Source organism: Gopherus evgoodei, chromosome 11 (assembly GCF_007399415.2).
Source record: "Gopherus evgoodei ecotype Sinaloan lineage chromosome 11, rGopEvg1_v1.p, whole genome shotgun sequence".
In the NCBI taxonomy this organism is placed as follows: Eukaryota; Metazoa; Chordata; order Testudines; family Testudinidae; genus Gopherus; species Gopherus evgoodei.
This window is the reverse complement of record NC_044332.1, coordinates 69,750,288-69,772,444: the sequence shown is the minus strand read 5'-3', so window position 1 is coordinate 69,772,444 and position 22,157 is coordinate 69,750,288. Positions and strand designations below refer to the sequence as shown.

The window sequence follows — 22,157 nt, the reverse complement described above, 5'->3', positions numbered from 1 at the left end:
GGTTAAGAAAAGATTTGTAAATGAGTGCCAATAGTTCATGGATTAGGGATCCAATTTTATGGGGTTCCAGGGGCTTCTGTATAGATTATTTAGATTAATCTTTCTAGCTACCCAATGGGACTCAGTGCTCAGTCTAGAAGATACCATCAGAGATGCTTAGTTTTGCAGTTCTCAAACTCTGGATTTGTGTCTCCAGAGATAACATGCTTGTTAACAGCAAAAATGGTTTTAAATAAATAAATAATATATAGGAGGTGAGAAATAACAGACCTCAACCTTATTGTCCCTCTGCAAATTTGTGTACACAGAGTGAATTCCTTACCCCAAAAGTTCAATGAATAGAAGATTGTTGAGGGTGGAATAGATCTGGACAAGGAGAAGAAGTCTGGAGATAAAAGTGAGAAGGGAGGGACAGGCAGTAGAAACAAAAGTGAAACTGTTTGAGCAGCATATTCCAGAAGCCTTGAGGTGTTTCTGAGTGTAGCCTTCATTGATTGGAGATCTACCATACCATTCTCTCACTAGAAGGGAAAACCTATAATGGCAGCAGACCATAAAAAAGACCCAGTTTGGGAATATTTTAATGAAGTTCCTCTATTTGTGGGTAAGACAAGCATGTGTGCAAAATGCAAACAGTGCAACAAAGAAATGCAAGGCCTGGTTGCCCAAATGAAACAACATGATGAGAAGTGCTCCTTCTCAGGAGGAAGCTGCGTTGAAGATGATGAAAGGAACCTGTCTGAACATGTAGGATCTTCAGGTTGGTAAACTTTTTTACTTCATACTTCTTTCTTAAGGACTGCCTGTCTTTCTTCTGGACTATTCTTGAATTCTCATGTTTGAGCAAAAAATATAGTAGTTACTCTATGGCACTATCATTTTAGATGCAGTTGTGATAAAAAAATAAATAGCTTAAATAAGCAGGTTTTCCTTTTACAGTTTCACTAAATGAGCAGTATGGTAATAATAATTAAATAACTGCATTGACTTATTTTGTTTAGGAGAATCCATCCTCAACATATAGGATTCTGAAGACTATCCACCTACAAGATCACCATCATTTTCTGTAGTTTCAGAATTATCTGCCAATGGTAGTGTTTCAGGCACACCATGTATGTCACATAGCCACAGTATATCTCACCTGTAGCAAAAAGAAAAAAAAATCTCCATCATCCAGAAACAACCATAGATAAGTTTGTGATAAGAACTAGGAGATTACAAAAAAAGAGGTAATTGATGAAAAAAATGCCCAGTTTGTTTATGCAACAAACGCTCCTTTCCATATGATTAAGAACCCACACTTCATTAACATGGCTCAGTCAAAGACCAGGATACAGTCCACCCAACAGAGCAGATGTTTCAGGCGTATTGCTGGAAAAAGTATATGAAAGAGAAATTGAGCAGTGTGCAAAAGGTCTAGACGGGAAAATTGTTAACCTGAGTCTTGATGGGTGGAGCAATGTTGTATGTGCTTGTGTGACAATAGAAGAAGGGAATGTCTTCCTTACAGAAACAACTGATACGTCAGTAAATGCACACACAGCAAAATACTTACAAGAAGGAGCAGTAAAAGCTACAATAAACTGTGGAAAAAAAATTCAACTGCCTAGTACACAGCTTGGTCACAGACAAATGCTGCAAATATATCCAAGATGAGAAGAAATTATTTAGAAGAGAGAGTCCCAAGCTAATAACATACGGCTGCAGTGCTCATTTGATGCACCTCCTAGCTAAAGACTTCAGCGTTTCAGAAATAGAGGCTAATGTTGTTGAAACTGCAAAATACTTCCGTAACAACCACTTTGCAGCAGCTGCTCTGAAAAAAGTAGGAGGAACCAGGCTAACTCTCCCACAAGACGTGCGAAAGAACTCAGTAGTGGCCTATTTTGAGCACTATATCAAGAACTGGCCTTATCTGATGACAGTTTGTGAACAAAATCATGAAAAAATAGATGGCACCGTCACAGTCACAGTTCTCAACATTGGGCTTAAGAGAAATGTTGAACGCATGCTGAGTAACCTGAAGCCTATTTCTGTAGCCTTGAATAAAATGCAGGGAAATAGCTGTTTTATTGCTGATGCTGTTGAAATGTGAAGGAACTGAGATCTTAAAGAGAGAAATATGTAATGACAGAGTTAAATTACAATCATTAAAAAACAAATGGGACAAGCACTATCTCCAGCTCATTTTCTTGCAAATATTCTCGGTACAAGGGTCAAACCTTAACTGCTGAAGAAAAGGAGTTGGCTATGACATGGCCATCCAGCAATCATCCCTCCATAATGCCAACTATGGCCTGGTCCACACTACGCCGTTAAACCAATTTTAACAGCTTTAAAATCGATTTAACGCTGTACCCGTCCACACTACAATGCACTTTAAATCGATTTAAAGCGCTCTTAAAATCGATTTCTGTACTCCTCCCCAACGAGAGGAGTAACGCTAAAATTGATATTAACGTATCGATTTAGGGTTAGTGTGGCCGCAAATCGAAATTATTGGCCGGATAGTTATAGTGATAGCTACCCACAGTGCAATGCTCCGGAAATCGATGCTAGCCTCGGACCATGGACGCACACCGCCGAATTAATGTGCCTAGTGTGGATGCGTGCAATCGACTTTATAATATCTGTTTAATAAAACCGGTTTAAGTTAATTCGAAATTATCCTGTAGTGTAGACGTACCCTAAAATAAACGTCAGAGCTGAGGGTGAACCATTCAAGAAATATATGTTTGCCGATGATGTTTTAAAGAAAGTCACACCAGTGAACTGGTGGAAGTCACTTAAGCACTTGGATTCAGAGACTGCTGAAGTGACAATCTCACTTTTAACAGCAGTAGCTTCTTCTGCCGGTGTAGAAAGAATATTTTCTTCCTTTAGACTAATTCATTCCAAACTGAGATATTGTTCGGGACCTGAAAAAGCAAGAAAGCTTGTTTTTCTTTTCCAGATTATGAACAAACAGGAAAGTGAAGGTGGACAATTGAGTTAGCTGCAGAAGCCAATATTTTAAGTTTCTCATGTTGACCTGGCTGACACTGTGGATTTAATTTCTTTTTTTTTAATATTTAACTATTTTAAACAGTTTTAACAAACCTGATTTAAAAAAACTTGAATGCTTAGCTAAATTCAAAATTCATATGCTTGTTTTGTTAAAATATTACATTTGCTGTTGAAGAAAAAAATTCAGAATACATAACGTTGTTGTTTTAGTTAAAACAATTTAAATGTCTGTCTGGTGATGTTCTTCTCCTAATACAGCATGGCAAGAAAATCCTCCAAATATTAATAATTAACCTGTTGAATTGGAGATAGTTCACCTCCCAATGACTTCATAAATATCTGCTTCAATTACCTTTGGTAAATGAAATAACCAATCATTCATTTTCTGATATAGCTGTAAAACTAATTTGAAAATAATGTACTTTTATGTAGAAATCCATGATTAAAATGAGTCTTCCTGACTAGTGATTTAAATCATATTGATTTAAATCAAATCCATTCTGCTTATAAACAAACCTCACACACTTTCTGTAGGCTGAGCTCAATTAACAAACCACAGGCTCCTTGCAATCCTCCAATCCACCCCCACCAGCTCCCTTTTGTGCCACCTTCTCATTCCCCTCTATTTCAAGGACTCCCTATACTCCCTCACCTCTCCTTCATCCAAGGGGCTGTGTGCCCCTCATCCCACTTCCACCACATACAAGTGGCTCTGTTTATGTTTGCATTCCCCCCGCCCCCCATGTCAGGGTCTCCCCATTCTCCCTCTTTACCCCCTTCTCAACCCACCATTATTTTTCTGTCTGGGAGATAAATCATTCAGGGTTAATATTTATTTGGGTGGGCAGAAATGAGATATTAAAGGGTGTTATGTTGGAAGGTGTTAATGAGTGCCATCAACGTTTTCATATATAATATGCAGCATTGTTGTAGCTATGTTGGTCCCAGGATCTCTCTTATTGGGCCAACTTCTGTAGGTGAAAGAGAAAAGCTTTTGAGCTTACACAGAGCTCTTCTTCAGCTCACCTCCCACCCTGCAGGTTCCTCAAGCCAGCTCCAGCCCAAGCCCGAACGTCTATACCTCAATTAAACAGGCCCTTAGCCTGAGCCCTGCAAGCTCGAGTCAGCTGGCACAGACCAGCAGTGGGTTTTTAATTGCAGTGTAGACATACCCTAAAAGGCTTCCAGATGTCAAGGGGAAAAAGATAGCCAAGGATATAGTTGAAGCTATTAGTGGAAACACTGCTTGTGAAAGAAGAAGTATGCCATTGTGTTGACTGAAAATATTTTGGGACATTACACTAACAGTGTCTTACACAGAGAGCTGAAAAGTTTTATTGTGGACAAATAAGTTTATGGGACTTATGGAGTAACATGAACTAGAGAGACTGAAAGCTCAAACACATTAGAATGTTCAAAATTAATACAGATTCACCAAGGCAAACAACCACACAATTTGCAAATTTTAAAATTTCAAATAAAAACTTGTTGGTAACAATTTAAATCATTGAAATTCTGATACTCCTGAAAGAATGAGTAAAAGAACTTGAAAAACAATAATGCAGGCACATAGGATAAGACAGTTCTTACCATACACAACTCAAATATTTGTAAGTAATTCAGTAAATAACTTGGCATTTAGGCATTCTGCTAGTAGCAACCACTCTGCTGAAAATATGCCAATTTCTCTCATAAGATGCGATCATGGGATGTACTTTCCACTGTGTGAACTTTCAGAATCCATATGATGGTCTCAGCTGGATTTAATGAATGATGAACTGAAATTAATTGTAGCAAAACAGACAAGCCCACCACTCATTCTTTAAGAGTGATGTAAAGTGCACCAACAAAACCCTACTGAAGACAGCTAAAAATATAGCAAGGGAATTTGATTTGACCAACAGGAATAGTTGCTAAACACACAGACAAAACTCAGGGTCTGGATGGAAAGCAGAGTGTGCGGCTCAGTGGAACTGGAAGCCAGTCTACAATAATCAACTTCATAGCATGGCTGAACTCTAAAGCAGGCAAGCTCCATAAGACAGAATAACCTCAGGGAGAAAGGCAGCGTGACATCTGACCACTCAAGTCTAAAATTTTTCCAAGGAACTGTTTCATGTAATTCCTAGATTGCCATAAACTATTAAACTGAACTTTCAGCTCAAATTCAATGACTATTATTTGACAACATATAGTTCTGTGAAAGGAGTTCCAGGGCAAAATGCAATATGAGTCCAGAAAGTACAATCAAATGCTATCAACAAAAAGGCTGCAATGGATGCAGAGTACTGGGAGGTGTCCCTTAAGAACAATGAAGAGAAACTGGGATAAATCAGGACATGCTGGAGACCATCCAAGAGACATTTTGAGAAGAACTGTGAATACTGCTATCAGCAGCCACTTACAGATCAGTCTGGTTTGAGAAGCCTGGGAGAACAAGCAAAAATAGTATTGTGTTGATGTTTTGTATTAGACACCTAAGCAAAATGGTTTAATTTATAAATCAACATTTATTGCTTTGAGATTATTTAAAGGCCAGCTTTTGCAAGAGATTGCAGAAAAGAGGAGTGAAAGAATTATAAGTCCTTATTAATACTTCTGAAAGAAAACCCTGTTTCACTTTAAGTTTTCCAACGAACAAGGACCATTTTTAAAATGAGTTCAGATTATTTTGGAGGGACAGTAACTGAGTGATCACCTCGAGGTAACAGCAGAAAGTTATGTTAATCTGGGAGATTTATTAATGTTACTAGTTTATAACTGCAATCACCTTTCCTGAAATGATCAGCATTGGTTAAATATAATCCAATGATTTATGATAATAGGCTGTTAAATTCCAGTTTGGGATAGGTAATTCTTATGTATGAAGTGTAATAAGCCTGTGAAAAATACTTCCCATTTGCTTTACAGAAGAATGGCACTTGAAAATAATTCTGTTGAATAATAATTATATGTTTAAAAGAACTGAACACTAACATACTGTTAAGAAATAATGTATCTATTCATGGTAATGGGTATTAGAAATTGTAATTTTTACTAAAATAAAGAAAAGCTTGATTTCTGAAGAAGGATATTAGACTCAGAGACTTTAGGGTCAGAAGGGACCAATATGATCATCTAGTCTGACCTCCTGCACAAAGCGGGCCACAGAATTCTACCCATCTACTTCTATAACAAACCCCTAACCTATGTCTGAGTTATTGAAGTCTTCAAATTGTGGTTTGAAAACCTCAAGCTGCAGAGAATCCACCAGCAAGTGACCCATGCCCCACGCTGCAGAGGAAGGCGAAAAACCTCCAGGGCCTCTGCCAATCTGCCCTGGAGGAAAATTCCTTCCCGACCCCAAATATGGCTATCAGCTAAACCCTGAGCATGTGGGCAAGACTCACCAGCCAGCACCCAGGAAAGAATTCTCTGCAGTAACTCAGATCCCATCCCATCTAACATCCCATCACAGACCACTGGGCATACTTACCTGCTGATAATCAAAGATCAATTGCCAAAATTAAGCTATCCCATCATACCATCCCTTCCATAAACTTATCAAGCTTAGTCTTAAAGCCAGATATGTCTTTTGCCCCCACTACTCCCCTTGGAAGGCTGTTCCAGAACTTCACTCCTCTAATGGTTAGAAACCTTCGTCTAATTTCAAGTCTAAACTTCCTAGTGTCCAGTTTATACCCATTTGTTCTTGCGTCTACATTGGTACTAAGCTTAAATAATTCCTCTCCTTCCCTAATATTAATCCCTCTGATATATTTATAAAGAGCAAGCATATCCCCCCTCAATCTTTTTTTGGTTAGGCTAAACAAGCCAAGCTCTTTGAGTCTCCTTTCACATTCCTCAACTCAGAACAGAAAATCGGCTATCTTGATCAAGTGGTTGGTGACAAACCAAACATTATCAGCCTCCTGATAACTATTTTCTAGTAACTTTTTTAAGTGCATGGACTTTGCCTTCATGTGCACATGTCCAATATTTAATATACTGCAGGATCTTATCATAATACAAATAATTTATTTTATAAAATTACCAGATACTCGAATTAGGGACCAGTTTTATAACCTGTACGCAACTACTGTACCTGTACTAAATTAAGCTAAAAGTAGCATTTGCAATTATTTCATTCAGGAAGAATTTATATAGTTACCACTATTATATAATAAAAAACGTTGTCAAACCCTCACTGGAACAAAAAAATTCAGATTGCTTTCAAAGGGCTGGTACACTTAAGCAATCTAGTGGTTTCTTCTAATGAAGTATTTTTGTCCAAAGTAGTAGTATTCCCGCAAATAGGTAGGGAGAGATCTATTATGTTATATAAATTTTCTTTTATAATTTCATTAATTTGAAAAAAATCTAGCGTTTCACTTCTTGGAGTTACTGGTTACTGATTGCCTTTCATAGAAAAACACAATTTTTTAGAGCAACAATTATTCAGAAAGCCAAAAACAATCAAACAGTATTAGACTGCCCTCTGCTGCTAGATATATCAATGTTTGAATTCAACTTTTCAACAGCAATATTTGGTTATACTGCAATACATTTTAAAACCAGAAAATTAACTGACACTTGATGCTAGCATCAGGAAATACTTCAAATTTAGGGGGATGCTTAGATGGTGTCTGGGACCTATCTGTTTTCAGATTTGTAGCTTTATGGATTTGGAATCATAAGGACATTGTATTGATTGATCCTGTCTTTGAACATTTGTTGAATAAGGACTAAACAAACAGTCATATTTCAAATTACAAGAGGAACTTTCTGAATGCAGAATTTCTTACTTCTTTATGAAAATTAATTTAGTTTTAAAAATAAACATCTGGATTTGGTAGAGCAGCATAAGTGGGCTTCTTCACACTGTGGCCTTGATTCTGCAAAGATTTACAAACATTAACTACACACACTGTGAGCAGTTTCCTAGAAATAGTTATAAGGCATGAAGTTAAGCAGGTGCTTAAGTACAGTATTTGCAGAATCAGTGCCCGTATGAGTAACACATAAGAATACTGAAGTAGCAACATTTCAGCACAAAGATCAATCAATTGCAAAAATGCCCTTCTTGCCATCATGTGAGGTGGGGGTTTGTAGGTCCATGCACTTCTGGACACACTGAAGCATTCTACTACCACTTATGCACTGAAATCCAGACTACTTATATGAAGTTTACAGTTTCTATTAGGCAAGATATTGTCTGTGTATAGGCATGTTATTGTCTGTTGTGACGGACTCAGACCAGAAGGCTATAAAAGAGTAGTGGAAGGCAAATATATCAACTTCAGAATGAGCAGGTCCCTGTTCCCTGGGTAGTCAATCAAAGGCTACTCTAGGCCAATCAAGGTCACCTGACACCAATTAAAAGTTAATGTCATTGGGCTAATGCAGGCACCTGACTCCAATTAACTGGCAAAGGGTCAGTTAAGGCAGAGATCCCTTTGAGAGGGGAAGCAGACTTAGGTCCAGGCAGGAGGCTGAACTGTGCCTATTGAGCTCTAAGGAGCAACAGAGACTATGAGTATTCCACCTTCCCACCTCCCATACTGGCCTGTGATGAAAAAGTCAATAAGCTGTGACCTTTGCTGCTATACTGAAAAAGGGAGGTCACACTGAGGGCCTTAACAAGCTTGTGAGGCCACTGAATCCACCTGGAAGTGCAAGACCCACCAATACAGGCTCAGAGCCTTGTCACACTGCGGACAGAACAGACAATATGCTAGGGTCTGAACTTGCAACCCTTGTTCACCTGAGGTAATCCTTACTCACCCAATTGGTCCCACTGAAGAAAGCAAGATTATTATTGGTAAGATCTGGAATAAATAGTGACTTTACCTTGCCCAATTCTAAACTACATCTCCACATTCAATGACCAAAAAAACTAAGTTAATGAAGAGTTAAGGTTGCTTGGTGGTGGTGTCCCCTTGCAGAACAGTGAGTTGAGCAAAACTCAAACTTCTGAAAACTAGGAAATGCAAAATTAACACTACCCTCTTTCAGCAATGCCCTAGTATGCCCCTCTAACACACATACTTTTGCTTTGCCAATCACAGAGTTGCTGAAATTTATAAGCTCTTCACATCCTTTTACAACCCACTCACTCTCACCCACAGGATTCCACTTAACACTATTAAAGGACAAAAAGAAGGAAGGTTGCTAACATTACCTTCTGGCTGCTCCCCTGAAGCTTGCAGTAGACAATCGGAATTATTTGGACAGACTCCCAAGTGCCGGGGGTGTGTTAGGTGTGCCTACACTAAATGATGGAGGCAGTAGTTGGACCCATGCAGTAAAGATGTGTTTGTGATACATGGGTGGATTACCTTGAGTGACAGAGCTATTATAATATGAGGAAATCTATGTTTTGCATCCTCCAGTGCATTAGCACAGGTAAGAGCTGCATGTATACATTCAGGATACAATGTGCAAGGGGGGTTTATTAGAAAAAAGTATTGTCAGTAGTGAGCTGGGAATATAACAGTCTAAGCATTTATCATCTGCATGCATGAGTGTGGTCAGTGTCAGGTGTAGCTGTACTGAATGGTGAAGGCAGTATTTAGCTCTGAGGTGTTTGTGAGATCTGTGGATTACTTTGAGGTGTGACAGCTGAGACTGATACGAGGAGATTGCTGTTTTGCACCCTTTGATGAGTGTGTTGAAAGGGAAGAGGTGCATATGTCTTTTCAGGATGCAGTAGGCATCATTTCCTTGCAGACTGTGTACGTTACATCAGTAGCAGGCCATAGGGATTTATTACAAAGGATATTGTCAGCAGTGAAGTGGACAATAAGCAGTTTTTAATGATGGTTAAGTGTATTCTGTATGATATGTCTACATTTGAGCTAGAAAGTGTGATTCCCAGCTCACTCAGATGTATCCGTGCTAGCTCTCCTCAAGCTACCTTTATGAGTACAAACCCACCTCGACCCTCTTGGTACATCCTTGGACACTATCCCAAGCTACCATCTATGCTACCCTGGGCTACACTGTTCTTATATATAATTTTTTGCACCTCCAAGCTCAAATGTAGACATACCCTCAGGGAAAGGCAGTTGTAAAAGACTATAGTAATTCTTAAATTGTACACGTGTGGCATTCTTTATGGGGAGTTGGTTAGGTGTGAGTCTATACCAGAATCTTGACCCTCCTGATTCTTATAGTCTCAAGGGCCATTGTATGTGCATATTGAAGTATGTTGTGATAACTGGCTGGTTGCAGAGCTGTACTGTTATCCAGCACGTCCACAAGTGGTGGATCACAGAACAACAACCTAAAGTGAATGTTAACTGCGAAATAAGCAGAGGTAGCTCTGACCAATAAGCAGTCATGGACCGAGCAGCAGCAGCACTACCAGAATGTGGTGGAGACAATGTTGTCCTTTTTGAAAAGCCGCATGTGCTCTCCAATGGTGCTGTGACATGGCGAATTCAGGCCATCATTATGATAAACCTGTCTAGCCCTCCATCTTTTGGGAGTAAGACCTTTAATGACTGATTAGGCAGAGGTCGACACTAGTATCCTCAATGGCTGTAAAGTTTAATATAGGCTGTAGTGGAGCAGTATATCTCCAGTTGTCTTGGTCTCCTTGCCCATGGATTAAGATCTTGTCCTGTCAAGAATCTGTGTGGAAACTGGTGTGCAATGGTTTCTTCACATTAAAAGAATCCATGCAGACATCTTTTATGGAACCACCGCCTACCAGCACATACCTCAGTCCTTCAGAGGCCAGCTAATGGCAATGGGAACAAGATTGTGATGTCTGGGAGCTCCTAGTCATAAACTGGATTGGAAGCTGCAGTTACAAGATAGTTGTTAAGAACTCAGATGAGGCAGGAGTGCGTTTTCAGCAACTGTAACTGAATAGAAAAGGTGCCTCAAACACAGCTTGCATCACACCATCAGTCTGCATTACCACATCCAGAGGAATCATCTTGTAGTGGTTGAAATCAGCAAAGTCATTTCATCTAATTTGGGACCTGGAATGTCAAGACTCTCATGGACCAACCTAATACTAATTGTCCAGAGCATCTTATCACAATTGTGGCCCAAGAAATTATGCAATATGTCATCAATATCACAGCCCTGAGCAAGACTCAATGAGCAGGAGAGGGGGAGCTTAAGGAACAAGGGAGTTAATGTACCTTCTTTTGAAAAGGAAAACCTGAAGAAAAATGTCAAACTCACAGCTGGATTTGACATCAAAACTGAACTTGTTAACCAACTTAACAAGCTCTCTCTCTGTGCTTATGTCTCTTTGATTGAAACTTGCAGTGAACCAATAGGCTACTGTTATTAGTGCGTATGCCCCAACACTTGATGCCAGCGATGATGCCAAAGAAGAATTCTACACCAGCCTTGATCAAGTCTTCTTTGGTGTTCCAGTGACAGATTGGTTCATCCTTCTTGACAACTTTAATGCTAGAGTTGGATGGGACTTGGCTAGGAAAGTGTAGGAAAGATCACTTCAAACAGCATCCTCCTCCTTTACCAAATGTGCAGAACATGAACTTGTTATCACTAACACCTTGTTCTGCCAGTAAAACAAATACAGGACATCATAACATCCACAATCCAAGCACTGGCATTTGATTGCCTATGTCATTGTTCAGGCCTGGGACTGCAGACATCTGCATTACTCAAGCCATGACTGGAAGCGACGACTGCTGGACTGATCATCACCTCATCTGCTCGATCACAACCAGCAGACTAGCCCCTAAACAGCTTCAATGGAAACGATGCAGACAGAAAATCAGTATAAGGACACTCAAAGATCCAAGAAAGAGGGACCTCTTCTGCAAATGCCTCAGCAAAAAAATGTCAAATCTAAAAAGACAACAGGAATGTGTCAGCAGGGTTTCCCCCAAATCCAGCATCCTCAATACCTGCGAAGACACACTAGAGTTCTCTGACAGGAAACACCAGGACTGATTTTATGATAATGATCAGAAGATACAACACTTGACTGATCACAAACAACAACTTTTGTGTCTGGCAGAACATCAACTCCGTGCAAAAGAAGCCAGCTCACCAACAAACAAAGGCACAGGATGGAAAAATTCGTGACATAAAGAACAGAAACTTATTATATGTGTGGCTTCCTTAATGCCATTAAAACCATTTGTGGCCCATGCATTTGGAGAGCAACCTCCTGAGATCTAAGGATGGAAAGGAGTTCTTCAAAGAAACTGAAGCCATCAATGCACACTGGAAGGAACACTCCGAAGATTTCCTCAATAGTGACTTTGTGGTTGACAGTTTCTTCACCTTCATCCCACAGAATCTGATCAGAGGTGAACTTGGAATACCTCCAACCCTGGAAGAAGTGTGCAGAGCTATTAAGCAGATGAAGACCAAAAGGCACCTGGAGTTGATGGAATCACTGCAGAAATTTACAAGCAAGGGGGAAAAGAAACTCACTTTACAGCTCATGCTTTTGTTCTCAAAATATGGAACCATGAGAAAATCCCAGATGAACGTAGAAATGCTATGACTGCGGCCCTGAGCATTTAAAAATCATGACCCCTCCCCTATACTATACTGACATAACCCCCGGTGTAGATAACTCTAGGCCAGTGGAAGAATTCTTCCATTGATCTAGCTGCCATCTCTCAGGGAAGTGCAGCAGCGTCACTGTAGTGTCTTCAGTGAAGATATACCCTTGGATGGAGGCATAGGAATAATTTATTCTTAGATATGTTAATTGAAGTGTGTGTTCATAGCCATTGAGAGGTCTGTGATTCATTCAGTCATCAGTACCTCTCACTTTAACAGTACAAAGCAGCAGAAGGAACCAAGGCTTTGGACTACTAACGTTACCCCGCGCTCCCATGTGGCACATTGAATTTCAAAGCAATCTGAGGAATTGTTAGGATTTTGCAACACTTATGAGAGTTGAATTTAAAGTATATAAAATGGCAGGAATGAAAACACTCTACCAGTTTTTCTGTGTGGGTGAATGCATAGTGTAAAAAATAAAATGTATATTTTCCTAAATACTGTTCTTAATTTGGGTCCCCCAAAGAGTTAGTGGGTGCCATATACTACCTAGGGTAAAACTTGACAGATTGACACAATTTTGACCCACATAACATCAATAGTTTGAGCTCGAGCTCTTGGCAAAAAAAGCCCACCTAGAAGCTTTTTTAAATAGGGCTATTGTGGGGGGGGAGGTTATATCTTTGAAACCCCTTGGTCAACTTACTCCAGATTTGGCTGTCTAACCCTATGTGGCACTCTCCTGAGATGCACCACATTTCAAAGAAATCCAGTTAAGCATGTCAGTTTTAGAGGACTTAGAAAGCTCCACCTTTTAAACAGATGTATTGACGCAACCTATCCCTACAGTGACAGTCCTGTGCCACTATAACAACAGAACATTGGGTCAAATCAGATCTAAAATACATGGAGTTTTATATTCTATTGGAATTTACCTCCCAGTTCGGAGATAATCAATTGCATCTAACTACCAGAAAACCCCAAAAAACTCTAGATACATTCTGAAAAGATAGTGTGTCTTCACTCTGTTTTGGATCATGTACTATAAATCAGGGATTACAATTATACTCACAGTCATCTGATATTTTAGCTTCCTAGATAAAGGAGGGTGTTTTTGGAAAGGAAGGGTGATACAAAGAATCATAAAGATGGGTAAATTAAGGAAATGACTGCAGTGTTCTGTACTGCATTTATAAAGCACTTCAAGATTCACTATCAATGAAAGACTATATAAAAGTTTTCATTAAGTGATTATCTCTCTTTGTATTATTTACTTTAAGTTTGGCCACATTTTAAAATTGTGATTTCTCTAAAGTTCTTTGTCAACTAGAATTAACATTTACCAAATAATAATTTAGAAAGAGACGACTGAAAGTAATTCTACTACATTTATACAGAAGCCAGAGAAGCTATGCAAGAATGAAACTGGGAATTTACTCCATAATATTAGTAGCAAACTAAATAATGATTGTTTTAAATAAAATCAACACAGCATTTTTTCCATGAGAAACAGAAAAATCAATTCCAAGCTTACCAAATGCACAATGTAGAATCTAGAACAAAAAGAAAATTCAAATCAATAGAGACACTTCATGTTTAATCATTTTTAAAACAGTTAGCTTTATCAGAACAGTATCCACGAACACTACAATAACTGGGAGTCTTTCAAAGTTCCCACTACTTGCTGCAGTTTTCAAGTGTCAACATCTAGTTTTTCAGAAAAATACTGGACATAAAATTTCAGCTTTGATGCTGTCTATCTTCGTAGAGCAGAGCAAGTTCTGTTACTTTATCGTTAACCCATCTGTAAAATAGGGATAAAAAAACCTCTCACAGAGGCATAAGACTTATTTCATTAATATTTGTAAAGCGCACTGAAAATAAACAGTGCTAATTCTTATTAGCTAATTTAAAATGAAGTGATGTTTAACAATAGCTTGTCACTTTGTCTCACCTAACACTCATGTAGTTGTCAGCAACATTTTCAAAAAAAAATAATCTACACCTACCTCAAGCAGAGCTCCAGTTTGGAAGAATTTCAAGGGTTTTTCTATTGAGTAGTAAAGACTATGGTAGCTACCCTTAGTCAGATATGCTCGGACTATACCAACTGCTATAACAAGCCATCTGGAAAAAGAGAAGAAAAGACTGAAGATAAGCGGATATTAAATTGAGCACGTATACTGAGAATGAACAAAGCTAAAGTTACCCTCTGAACTAGAAAAATAGTTTCCCATCCTTATCTGCTAGTTTTCAGTTAACTGTCATTCAACAATCCTGCACAATTTCAACAGTTGGCCAAAATCCTGAAACCCTGCAAGGACTTCAAAGCTTGAATGTGTACAAACCATCACTTTTAAGAGTTAAGTCTTATGCACTTTTTGAATGTCTTACAGCACTGAGCATACAAAAATATCCTTAACACCGTGGTAAAAACAAACAGTATCCCTTAATAACCCACGCTTAATTATAATTTAGTTATTGAGGGGTGTTCATGCCATTAAAATTAACATTGTCTTCAAGATTACATAATAGACCCCTTTTGGAGGGTTGAATTACTTGGTAATTATCAAGCAGCCAATCAATCAATATTTACTGGTGTTCAGAGCTCTTACAATACTATAGCTTTATGAAGCCTACCATATAAATAGGAAATTAAATTTTAAAAGACATTAATTTTAGGGTAGTGATTCAATGTAATCTTCCCTATTCATCATAAGCCTCCCCAATCAATGTACATGACAGCCTGTCAGTCTTCATTTTTAATTTCTTAAAATTTCTTCAGAAACTGCTACAGTAAGGAAGCTTCTCTAAGTAAACTGAACGTGGTGAGTAAAGTCCTCAGCACAGGAAAGAACCCGCATCATATTAAAATAAAAACAAACAAACGGCGGATGAAAGATGCACATAGTACAATATTACCACATATCTTTCTCAATAATATGAACAAAGTAATGGACTATTAAAAATATTGTAAGAAAGACTATTATGGTACCATAGACATGAATCCATAATTAAGATTACAACCAGGATTGCATCATAAACCCCAATTTTAATTCACCTATAACTTGTTAGAAAAATTGCCAAGTTTATTCTAAAGACAAAGGACAACTTTTCTGCAAGATCTGAAATTGGTTAAATTGTTTGTTATAAGTCATTAGCTTTCCCTGATTTGAAATTTTGATTAGAGTGTAATGTTTCATTGGGTCCCTCAGACAGACTTTCAATAAGACTACAGAGAGCCTATGCTCTGCAGGACAGCAAAGGAAATCGATACTGTGGAACTCAAGTTTCAGGGCAGTGTGAACTCAGCAGAAAGCAAGGATCCTGGGAATTCAGTTCTGCAGCGCTGGGAGATGTATGAGAAGCCATGAACTGGCCCAACAGCTTTATAAACAACGCTGTTAACAGACAAAAACACAGTGAATTTTAATTTCAGATTGATTGTTGCAGGATGGGAAGAAGAAAGCAGTGTTACAGGCCTGGTCAACATAGCTACATCGCTCAGATATGAAGAATCCAGACTTCAGAGCAACAAAGCTAAGCCAACCTAACCTTCAGTGTATACAGCACTAGGTTGACAGAAAATTTCTTTCATCAACCTAGCTACTGACTGTAGAGAGATGAATTACCTACACCAGTGGGAGAACCTCTCCTGTCAGCATAGGTATACTGTCTACACTGAAGCGCTGCAGCTGTGCTGCTGTAGTGTTTCAAGTGTAGACAAGCTCTTAGTTGACAGACTGAAGCTATGTGTGCAGATAAGCGTAGTGCCGATATAGCTTTTTGAGTACGTAATATGATTTTTCACATGGAACGGTACTGAAGACATTGCATGAACTGCAAGTGTATTTCAATTTTTTTTCCTACTATCCTTGTTTATTTCCAATGTATTAAAGGCTTAAGAGGTTTTTTTGCCCTTAAATATTATTGTGTACATACATCATTCCAACTTCAATGGTAAACATCAACCTTTTCTTTTTTTGTTTAAACTTTATTTTTAATGTTTTAAACACAGGCTTTTCAATGCCCAAATAAAAGAACGTTGAGGCCCAAAGATGTGTACAGAGTAGCATTCACTGATGCAATTAAAAAAGCTATTTTACTTCCATCTCCACTATTTCTAGAAAATGGGAACAATGCCTTGATAAACTAAGTATTTACTATATGTAAAGAGTTAAGTTATTTAGCTATTCAAAAGACTGCTATCTGAAATATGCCAGGATGTTACTGTAATACCAGTAAGATTATCCTCTGCAACACACAAGGATTCCCTTTGAAACTAGATTGTCAGAAAGTTGATATTGTCTTGTTTATACCTGCGAGTGCCTGTTTCTCTCTCGTTCTTCAGGTTTGTTGAGAAACTGAGCTAAAGCTCCAGGTTATGCGTGGTGGCATAACAACAGATTCCCCTGCAGCAGACACAGACTACACCCACATCAAGCAACTGGTAAAGTACATGGGGTTCTAAAGTAGCTCCATCCCTTTTCCTGCCTTTTTCTCTCTCTTCTGTTGGATGGCTGATTTTAGAAATACTGTGAAGTACAACAATTTCAATTACAGTCTCTTTTAATTATAAAATGATTATATTTTAAAATGCATTTAGTGCTGAAAGCAGTAATCCAGACAAAATTTAAAGCTTCTCTTTTTAAGGACTTAATATTTCTGTCCTCAACTTCCTTTCATCCCACACAGATCTTATGCCATGCCTAAGTTTCTCATTTGATTGCTCCTTTTATCTTCCTTTCCCATTCAATGAAAGCTGCTATCCTTTGTAAACATGCAAAAGCCTCAAAATTGATGTATTCCAAGTTCTGTTTAGCTACTGAACTGGTACAGCATAGGTAGTAACCTTGTAAGCTTCCCCATTATGGCTCAACACTGACTTGAAGGGCCCCCCCACCTTAAGGGCTGAGAGAAGTCAGGATTAATGTCAGCCCAATACACTGCCTCCCACGGCCACTCATGTGACACCTAATGCACAGATTGGATGTCCAGATCAACAAAACCTTTCACTAGGAAATGGATTAAGACCACCAAATCATCTAAGATAGCACAAAAACAGTGAAAGATGACTGCAACCACTGATCTGTTTTGGATTCCAACCAGACAGCTAAATAGCTCTATGCCCTGTTTTTGATATCTAGTTTTTAAAGAACTTCTGAGCCTCATGGTGAGCTCTTATTTAAAAATGGTTCTATATAACTTTTGGTGGCCTTTTCCTTCACACAGAGCTTATTTGGTGTGGGAGGAAGGCAAGAATAGGGACTTCAGCATGTAAACAGGATCTTTATTATTTTCAGTGTTCATCTGCTCCTGCTGTTTATTCCTGACCTAAACTCAAATAGAAGATACAGCTGCGGGGAGGAGGAGGGATCTAGAGGGTTCCCAGCAGCTCCAGTTCCTGGCATGCTCTGAAGAAAGGAGGCCACGTGCAGGAAACTCCAGACAAGCCCAGGACCCAGCATCTGGCTCTCTCCCCCTCTGGATCTCTGGGAGGACAGGAGATAGAAGTGTCTGGGCTCAAGGAGGCCCTGTAGCTGGGCTCTGGGGTGTGTGTGGGTGTCTGGGTTGGGGGGTGCACCTCATGGCTGGGCTATGAGGGGAAGGGGTGGGGGTATCTGGCCCCCTGGCTGGGAGAATTGTTGACAGGTATTTTGAAATAAATTACCAAAATAATTGACACTGGCATGATTATATTGTGTTATTTTAACAAATAAAATATGCAGAATTTTAAAATATTACGTGCAGGCTTTAATGTTTTGGCGCAGAATTCCTCCAGGAGTAGAAGAGCAAGCATGGCACTTTACTAAACAGAAAAGTGATAGTCTTTCTCATGAAGAGCTTAAAATGGAAATTCCTCCTTTATCCCTCATATGCCCACAAAACTGTACCCACATCTAAAAAAATTCTTACTGGCATTCTTTAGAACTCATCAGCCATTTTTAGGAAAAACTTTTTTATGTTGGAATATTCAGTTACAAAACAAAATTAAAACATAGTAGGTTTTTCTCTATTATGTGGGGTTTGTCTGTCTGCCACAAGAGATCATCAGGTCATATTTGGACTGAAATTTGATATATAAAAAATTATTTAGAAAACTTCAACCTGTAGAAATGTTTCTTCCTCCCCACCCTCCAAAATGTTTTGGCAATCAAATAATGCGGCATTGTGTTGATGTAGGAGAATGTGCAAACAAAATTAGACACTGACTATAAATAAACCTTAAAGGGAACTAATCTATGGTCACTGTCTAAGTTAGGGGTGGCGAACCTAGGGCCTGCAGGCTGGATCCAGCCTGTTAGTTAATTTCATCCAGTCTGCTGCAGGGGGAATCTCTGAGCCTCTGTTCCACCCTGGGTGAGTGGCCTGTGGTTGATTTTTTTTTCCCTGTCAGTCAACAGCCGGTGACACAAAAAAGGTTCCCCACCCCTTGTCTACGTTCAGAGAAATACAAAACAAACATGAAAATCAAAAGCAATGAAAATCAAGTTTTGATCAACACTTATTCTGTTCTAATAAAAGATTTTACTAGCAGATAAGGTAACTTAAAAACATTTAATCTGTAATTACAAAGTTTGAAATAACTCCATAAAAAAATTAAAACTATCTACCTTGGGTACTTATATAGCTCTCCCCCCACCCATCTGAGCACCTCACAATCTTTATGATAGTCATACCCATAACACCCTCCTGTGAGGCAGACAAGAACTATTATCCTCATTTTTCAGATGGGGGAAACTGAGGAACAGAGACTTGCCCAAGGTCACACAGGAATTCTATCTGGGGACTTGGTTTTAATTGCAAATTCTAAGCTAGTGCCCTAACCACTAGGACCATGCTTCTTCATCCCATTGCCACAAGCTTCCCCAAAACAAAAACAGCCCACCTGAAATTTTGCAGACCACACCTCATGAGAGTGCAGTTTTCTGGAAAGTTGGGCAAAAAATAAATAAATCAGAAAAGGAGGTTATAACAAGTGATAAAGAATTATATGGCTGGAGGGAACTGTCTGGATCATTTCCTTATTTACTTCCCCACTTGTGTGTGTTTTTTAAGGTGTAGATTTTTCACAAAGAAAGTTGTTGTTGCATTTAAATAAAGTTTGTGTGTATGTGAATGTAACAACTTTGCATTTCTACAAAATTCATCTGAGGATCCCAAAGCACTTTACAAACAAATGAAGTTCACAGCAGCCCCGTGACTCAGGCAAGTGTTTTTGCATCTGTAAAATGGGGAGTAACAAGCTCAGAGAGTTAGTTTAGCTAAAGTCATATAGGAACATCACAGCAAGATGGAAAGCAAACCAGAGCTGCTGACTTCCAGCTGTGTATTTTATTTACTGCTCATGTAATTACACATTTATGAAACAAACAGTTTAATTATACCAGAAAGGAAGACAGAGATTTTTCCATCCATTAGATAATCACAGTTTATATCATAAATGTGCATACGTTATACATTTCACAATAGATTTATTCTCGTACATAGCTTTGTGTGCCTAATGTGGGTTGGACTATCTTGTAGTACAGCGATGCCTAAGGGAAAGTAAAATCATCCAGCAAGTTGAAATCCACCAGCTCACCATCAGTGATGTGTGCTGACATGAGACTATTTTAATAAAGATTTTAAAATAAGCATTGCACTCTGTGTCCTGCTGAAACATGTAACAAGAGAAGTTTCATCACAAGAGGGAGGGACTTGAAACCTCATGAGCACTAATCACAAATGAGGGCATCTTCCTCCAAAGGAACAAGACCTGTCAGATTTGTTTTCGCGGTACCACATCGACCAAGTCTTGGTTATCTGGATTCATTTTAAGGCTTCCTCCCCAAGTCCCTCCTCCTTGCAAAGGAAGATTTTCAGTCCATGTTTCAGCAAGACCCTAAAATTGCTTTAAAAAAAAAGAAAGTTCTCACTCAATTTGCCCAGTATGACAGTCCCCAGTCACTTATTTATTATTTTGGAGATTCCAAGACCAGAGGGGACCATGGTGATAAGCTAGTCCAGTGGTTTTCAGAGTTGGAGTTGCGAGCCAGTACTATGCAGTGGAATCCAAGGCACCGGGTCACCTTGCTTAGCACCCAGGGGCCTTGGTGGGCAGCCAGTAAAAACTAGTAGTTCCCCTGGAAGTGGCCAGCAGCAGGTGCAGCTCGTAGGCAGGGGGGCCACTGGGCACTGCATGCTGTTCCCCACCCCAAGCACCATCATAGAATATCAGGGTTGGAAGGGACCTCAGGAGATCATCTAGTCCAGGGGTTGGCAACCTTTCAGAAGTGGTGTGCCGAGTCTTCATTTATTCACTCTAAGTTAAGGTTTTGCGTGCCAGTAATACATTTTAATGTTTTCAGAAGATCTCTTTCTATAAGTCTATAATATATAACTAAAGTATTGTTGTATATAAAGTAAATAAGGCTTTAAAAATGTTTAAGAAGCTTCATTTAAAATTAAATTAAAATGTAGAGCCCCCCGGACTGGTGGCCAGGACCCAGACAGTGTGAGTGCCACTGAAAATCAGCTCACGTGCCACCTTTGGCACCTGTGCCATAGGTTGCCTACCCCTGATCTAGTTCAACCCCCTGCTCAAAGCGAGACCAAGCCCCGGATAGATTTTGAATGGCCCCCTCAAGGATTGAGCTCACAAACCTGGGTTTAGCAGGCCAATGCTCAAACCACTGAGCTATCCCTCCCCCGGCCAATGGGAGCTGGGAGGTGCCTCCAGGTGAGCGCTAAGCAGAAATGCTTGCCAGCCTCCTCCTAGGATCTGGACCTGTGGGCTGCTTCTGGAGCTCAGTGTGGTCTGGGGTGCCAGAACAGGCAGGAAGCCTGCCTCTGCACCCCGGCTGTACCACCGACCAGGAGCCACCAGCGGTAAGCCCACGCCCCGATCCCCTGCCCCAGCCCTGAGTCCCTCATCCCCAGACCCACCCCGGAGCCTGCACCCCCAGCCCAGAACCCAGCCCTGAGCCCCCTCATCGGGTCAGGGGCATCAACACTTTTCTTCAACTGGGTCGCCAAAAAACAAGTGTGAAAACCGCTGATCTAATCTGACCTCCTGTAGAACACAAGCCACAGAACACCCCCCAAATAATTCCTGGAGCCGATCCTGAAGAATCCCCCCCACTCCCCTCCTGTCGGGGCGGGTCTGGCCGAACCTGGGAACAGCTTCTCCTACCGGTGGAAGGGCGGTTTCTAGAGGTGGGGCTCTGGGGCGAGGAAGGCGGATACTTGCTCTCCCTACCTGGGCTCTGAAACCCGCCCCTCAGACACGCCTTGCAGCCCCCAGGAGAGCTTAGGCGGGACCCCGCGGGCGAAGGCTGGTGCCCCTGGACCAGGCGAGGCAGGTGGAGGAGGGGACCGGTTCCTTGGCTACTACCGGGCTCACGCCGGGAGGAGGTTGGCGTCCCCGGCATGGGATGCGGGACCCTGCCCAGAGAGTAGGCGGGAGCCGCGCCCCGCCCCGGCTTACCCCGCCGTCATCACCACATTGTAAATGACCAGATAGGTCGTAGCCAGAGCGCCCGGGCCCTTCCTCCGCCGGGGCTGCTGGCTGCCGTAGCCGTTATCCGCCCGGCCAGCGCCGCCGCTCCCAGACGCCGCCATGTTTGTCGCCCTGCCCAGTAACTGCCGGCTGCGCGGCCCCGCCTCTCCTCAGCACGCCC

General features: G+C 40.3%; 1 protein-coding gene across 2 annotated transcripts in view; it reads right to left on the bottom strand.

The window, feature by feature from the left end:
- HACD2 (3-hydroxyacyl-CoA dehydratase 2) overlaps positions 1–22,111 on the bottom strand; it is a 40,302-nt gene extending 18,191 nt beyond the window's left edge. Inside the window, exons 1-4 of one of the 2 annotated variants that reach the window (XM_030580138.1) lie at positions 21,965–22,033; positions 19,385–19,424; positions 14,505–14,622; positions 14,030–14,048 (exon numbers count right to left, since the gene is read on the bottom strand). In XM_030580138.1, the coding sequence (XP_030435998.1) occupies positions 14,030–14,048; positions 14,505–14,622; positions 19,385–19,410 (163 nt within the window). In that variant the 5' untranslated portion in view covers positions 19,411–19,424; positions 21,965–22,033. Of the gene's footprint in view, positions 1–14,029; positions 14,049–14,504; positions 14,623–19,384; positions 19,425–21,964 lie in introns of both variants that reach the window. The other variant, XM_030580137.1, reaches the window with a different exon arrangement.
- Between the last annotated feature and the right edge of the window lie 46 nt (positions 22,112–22,157).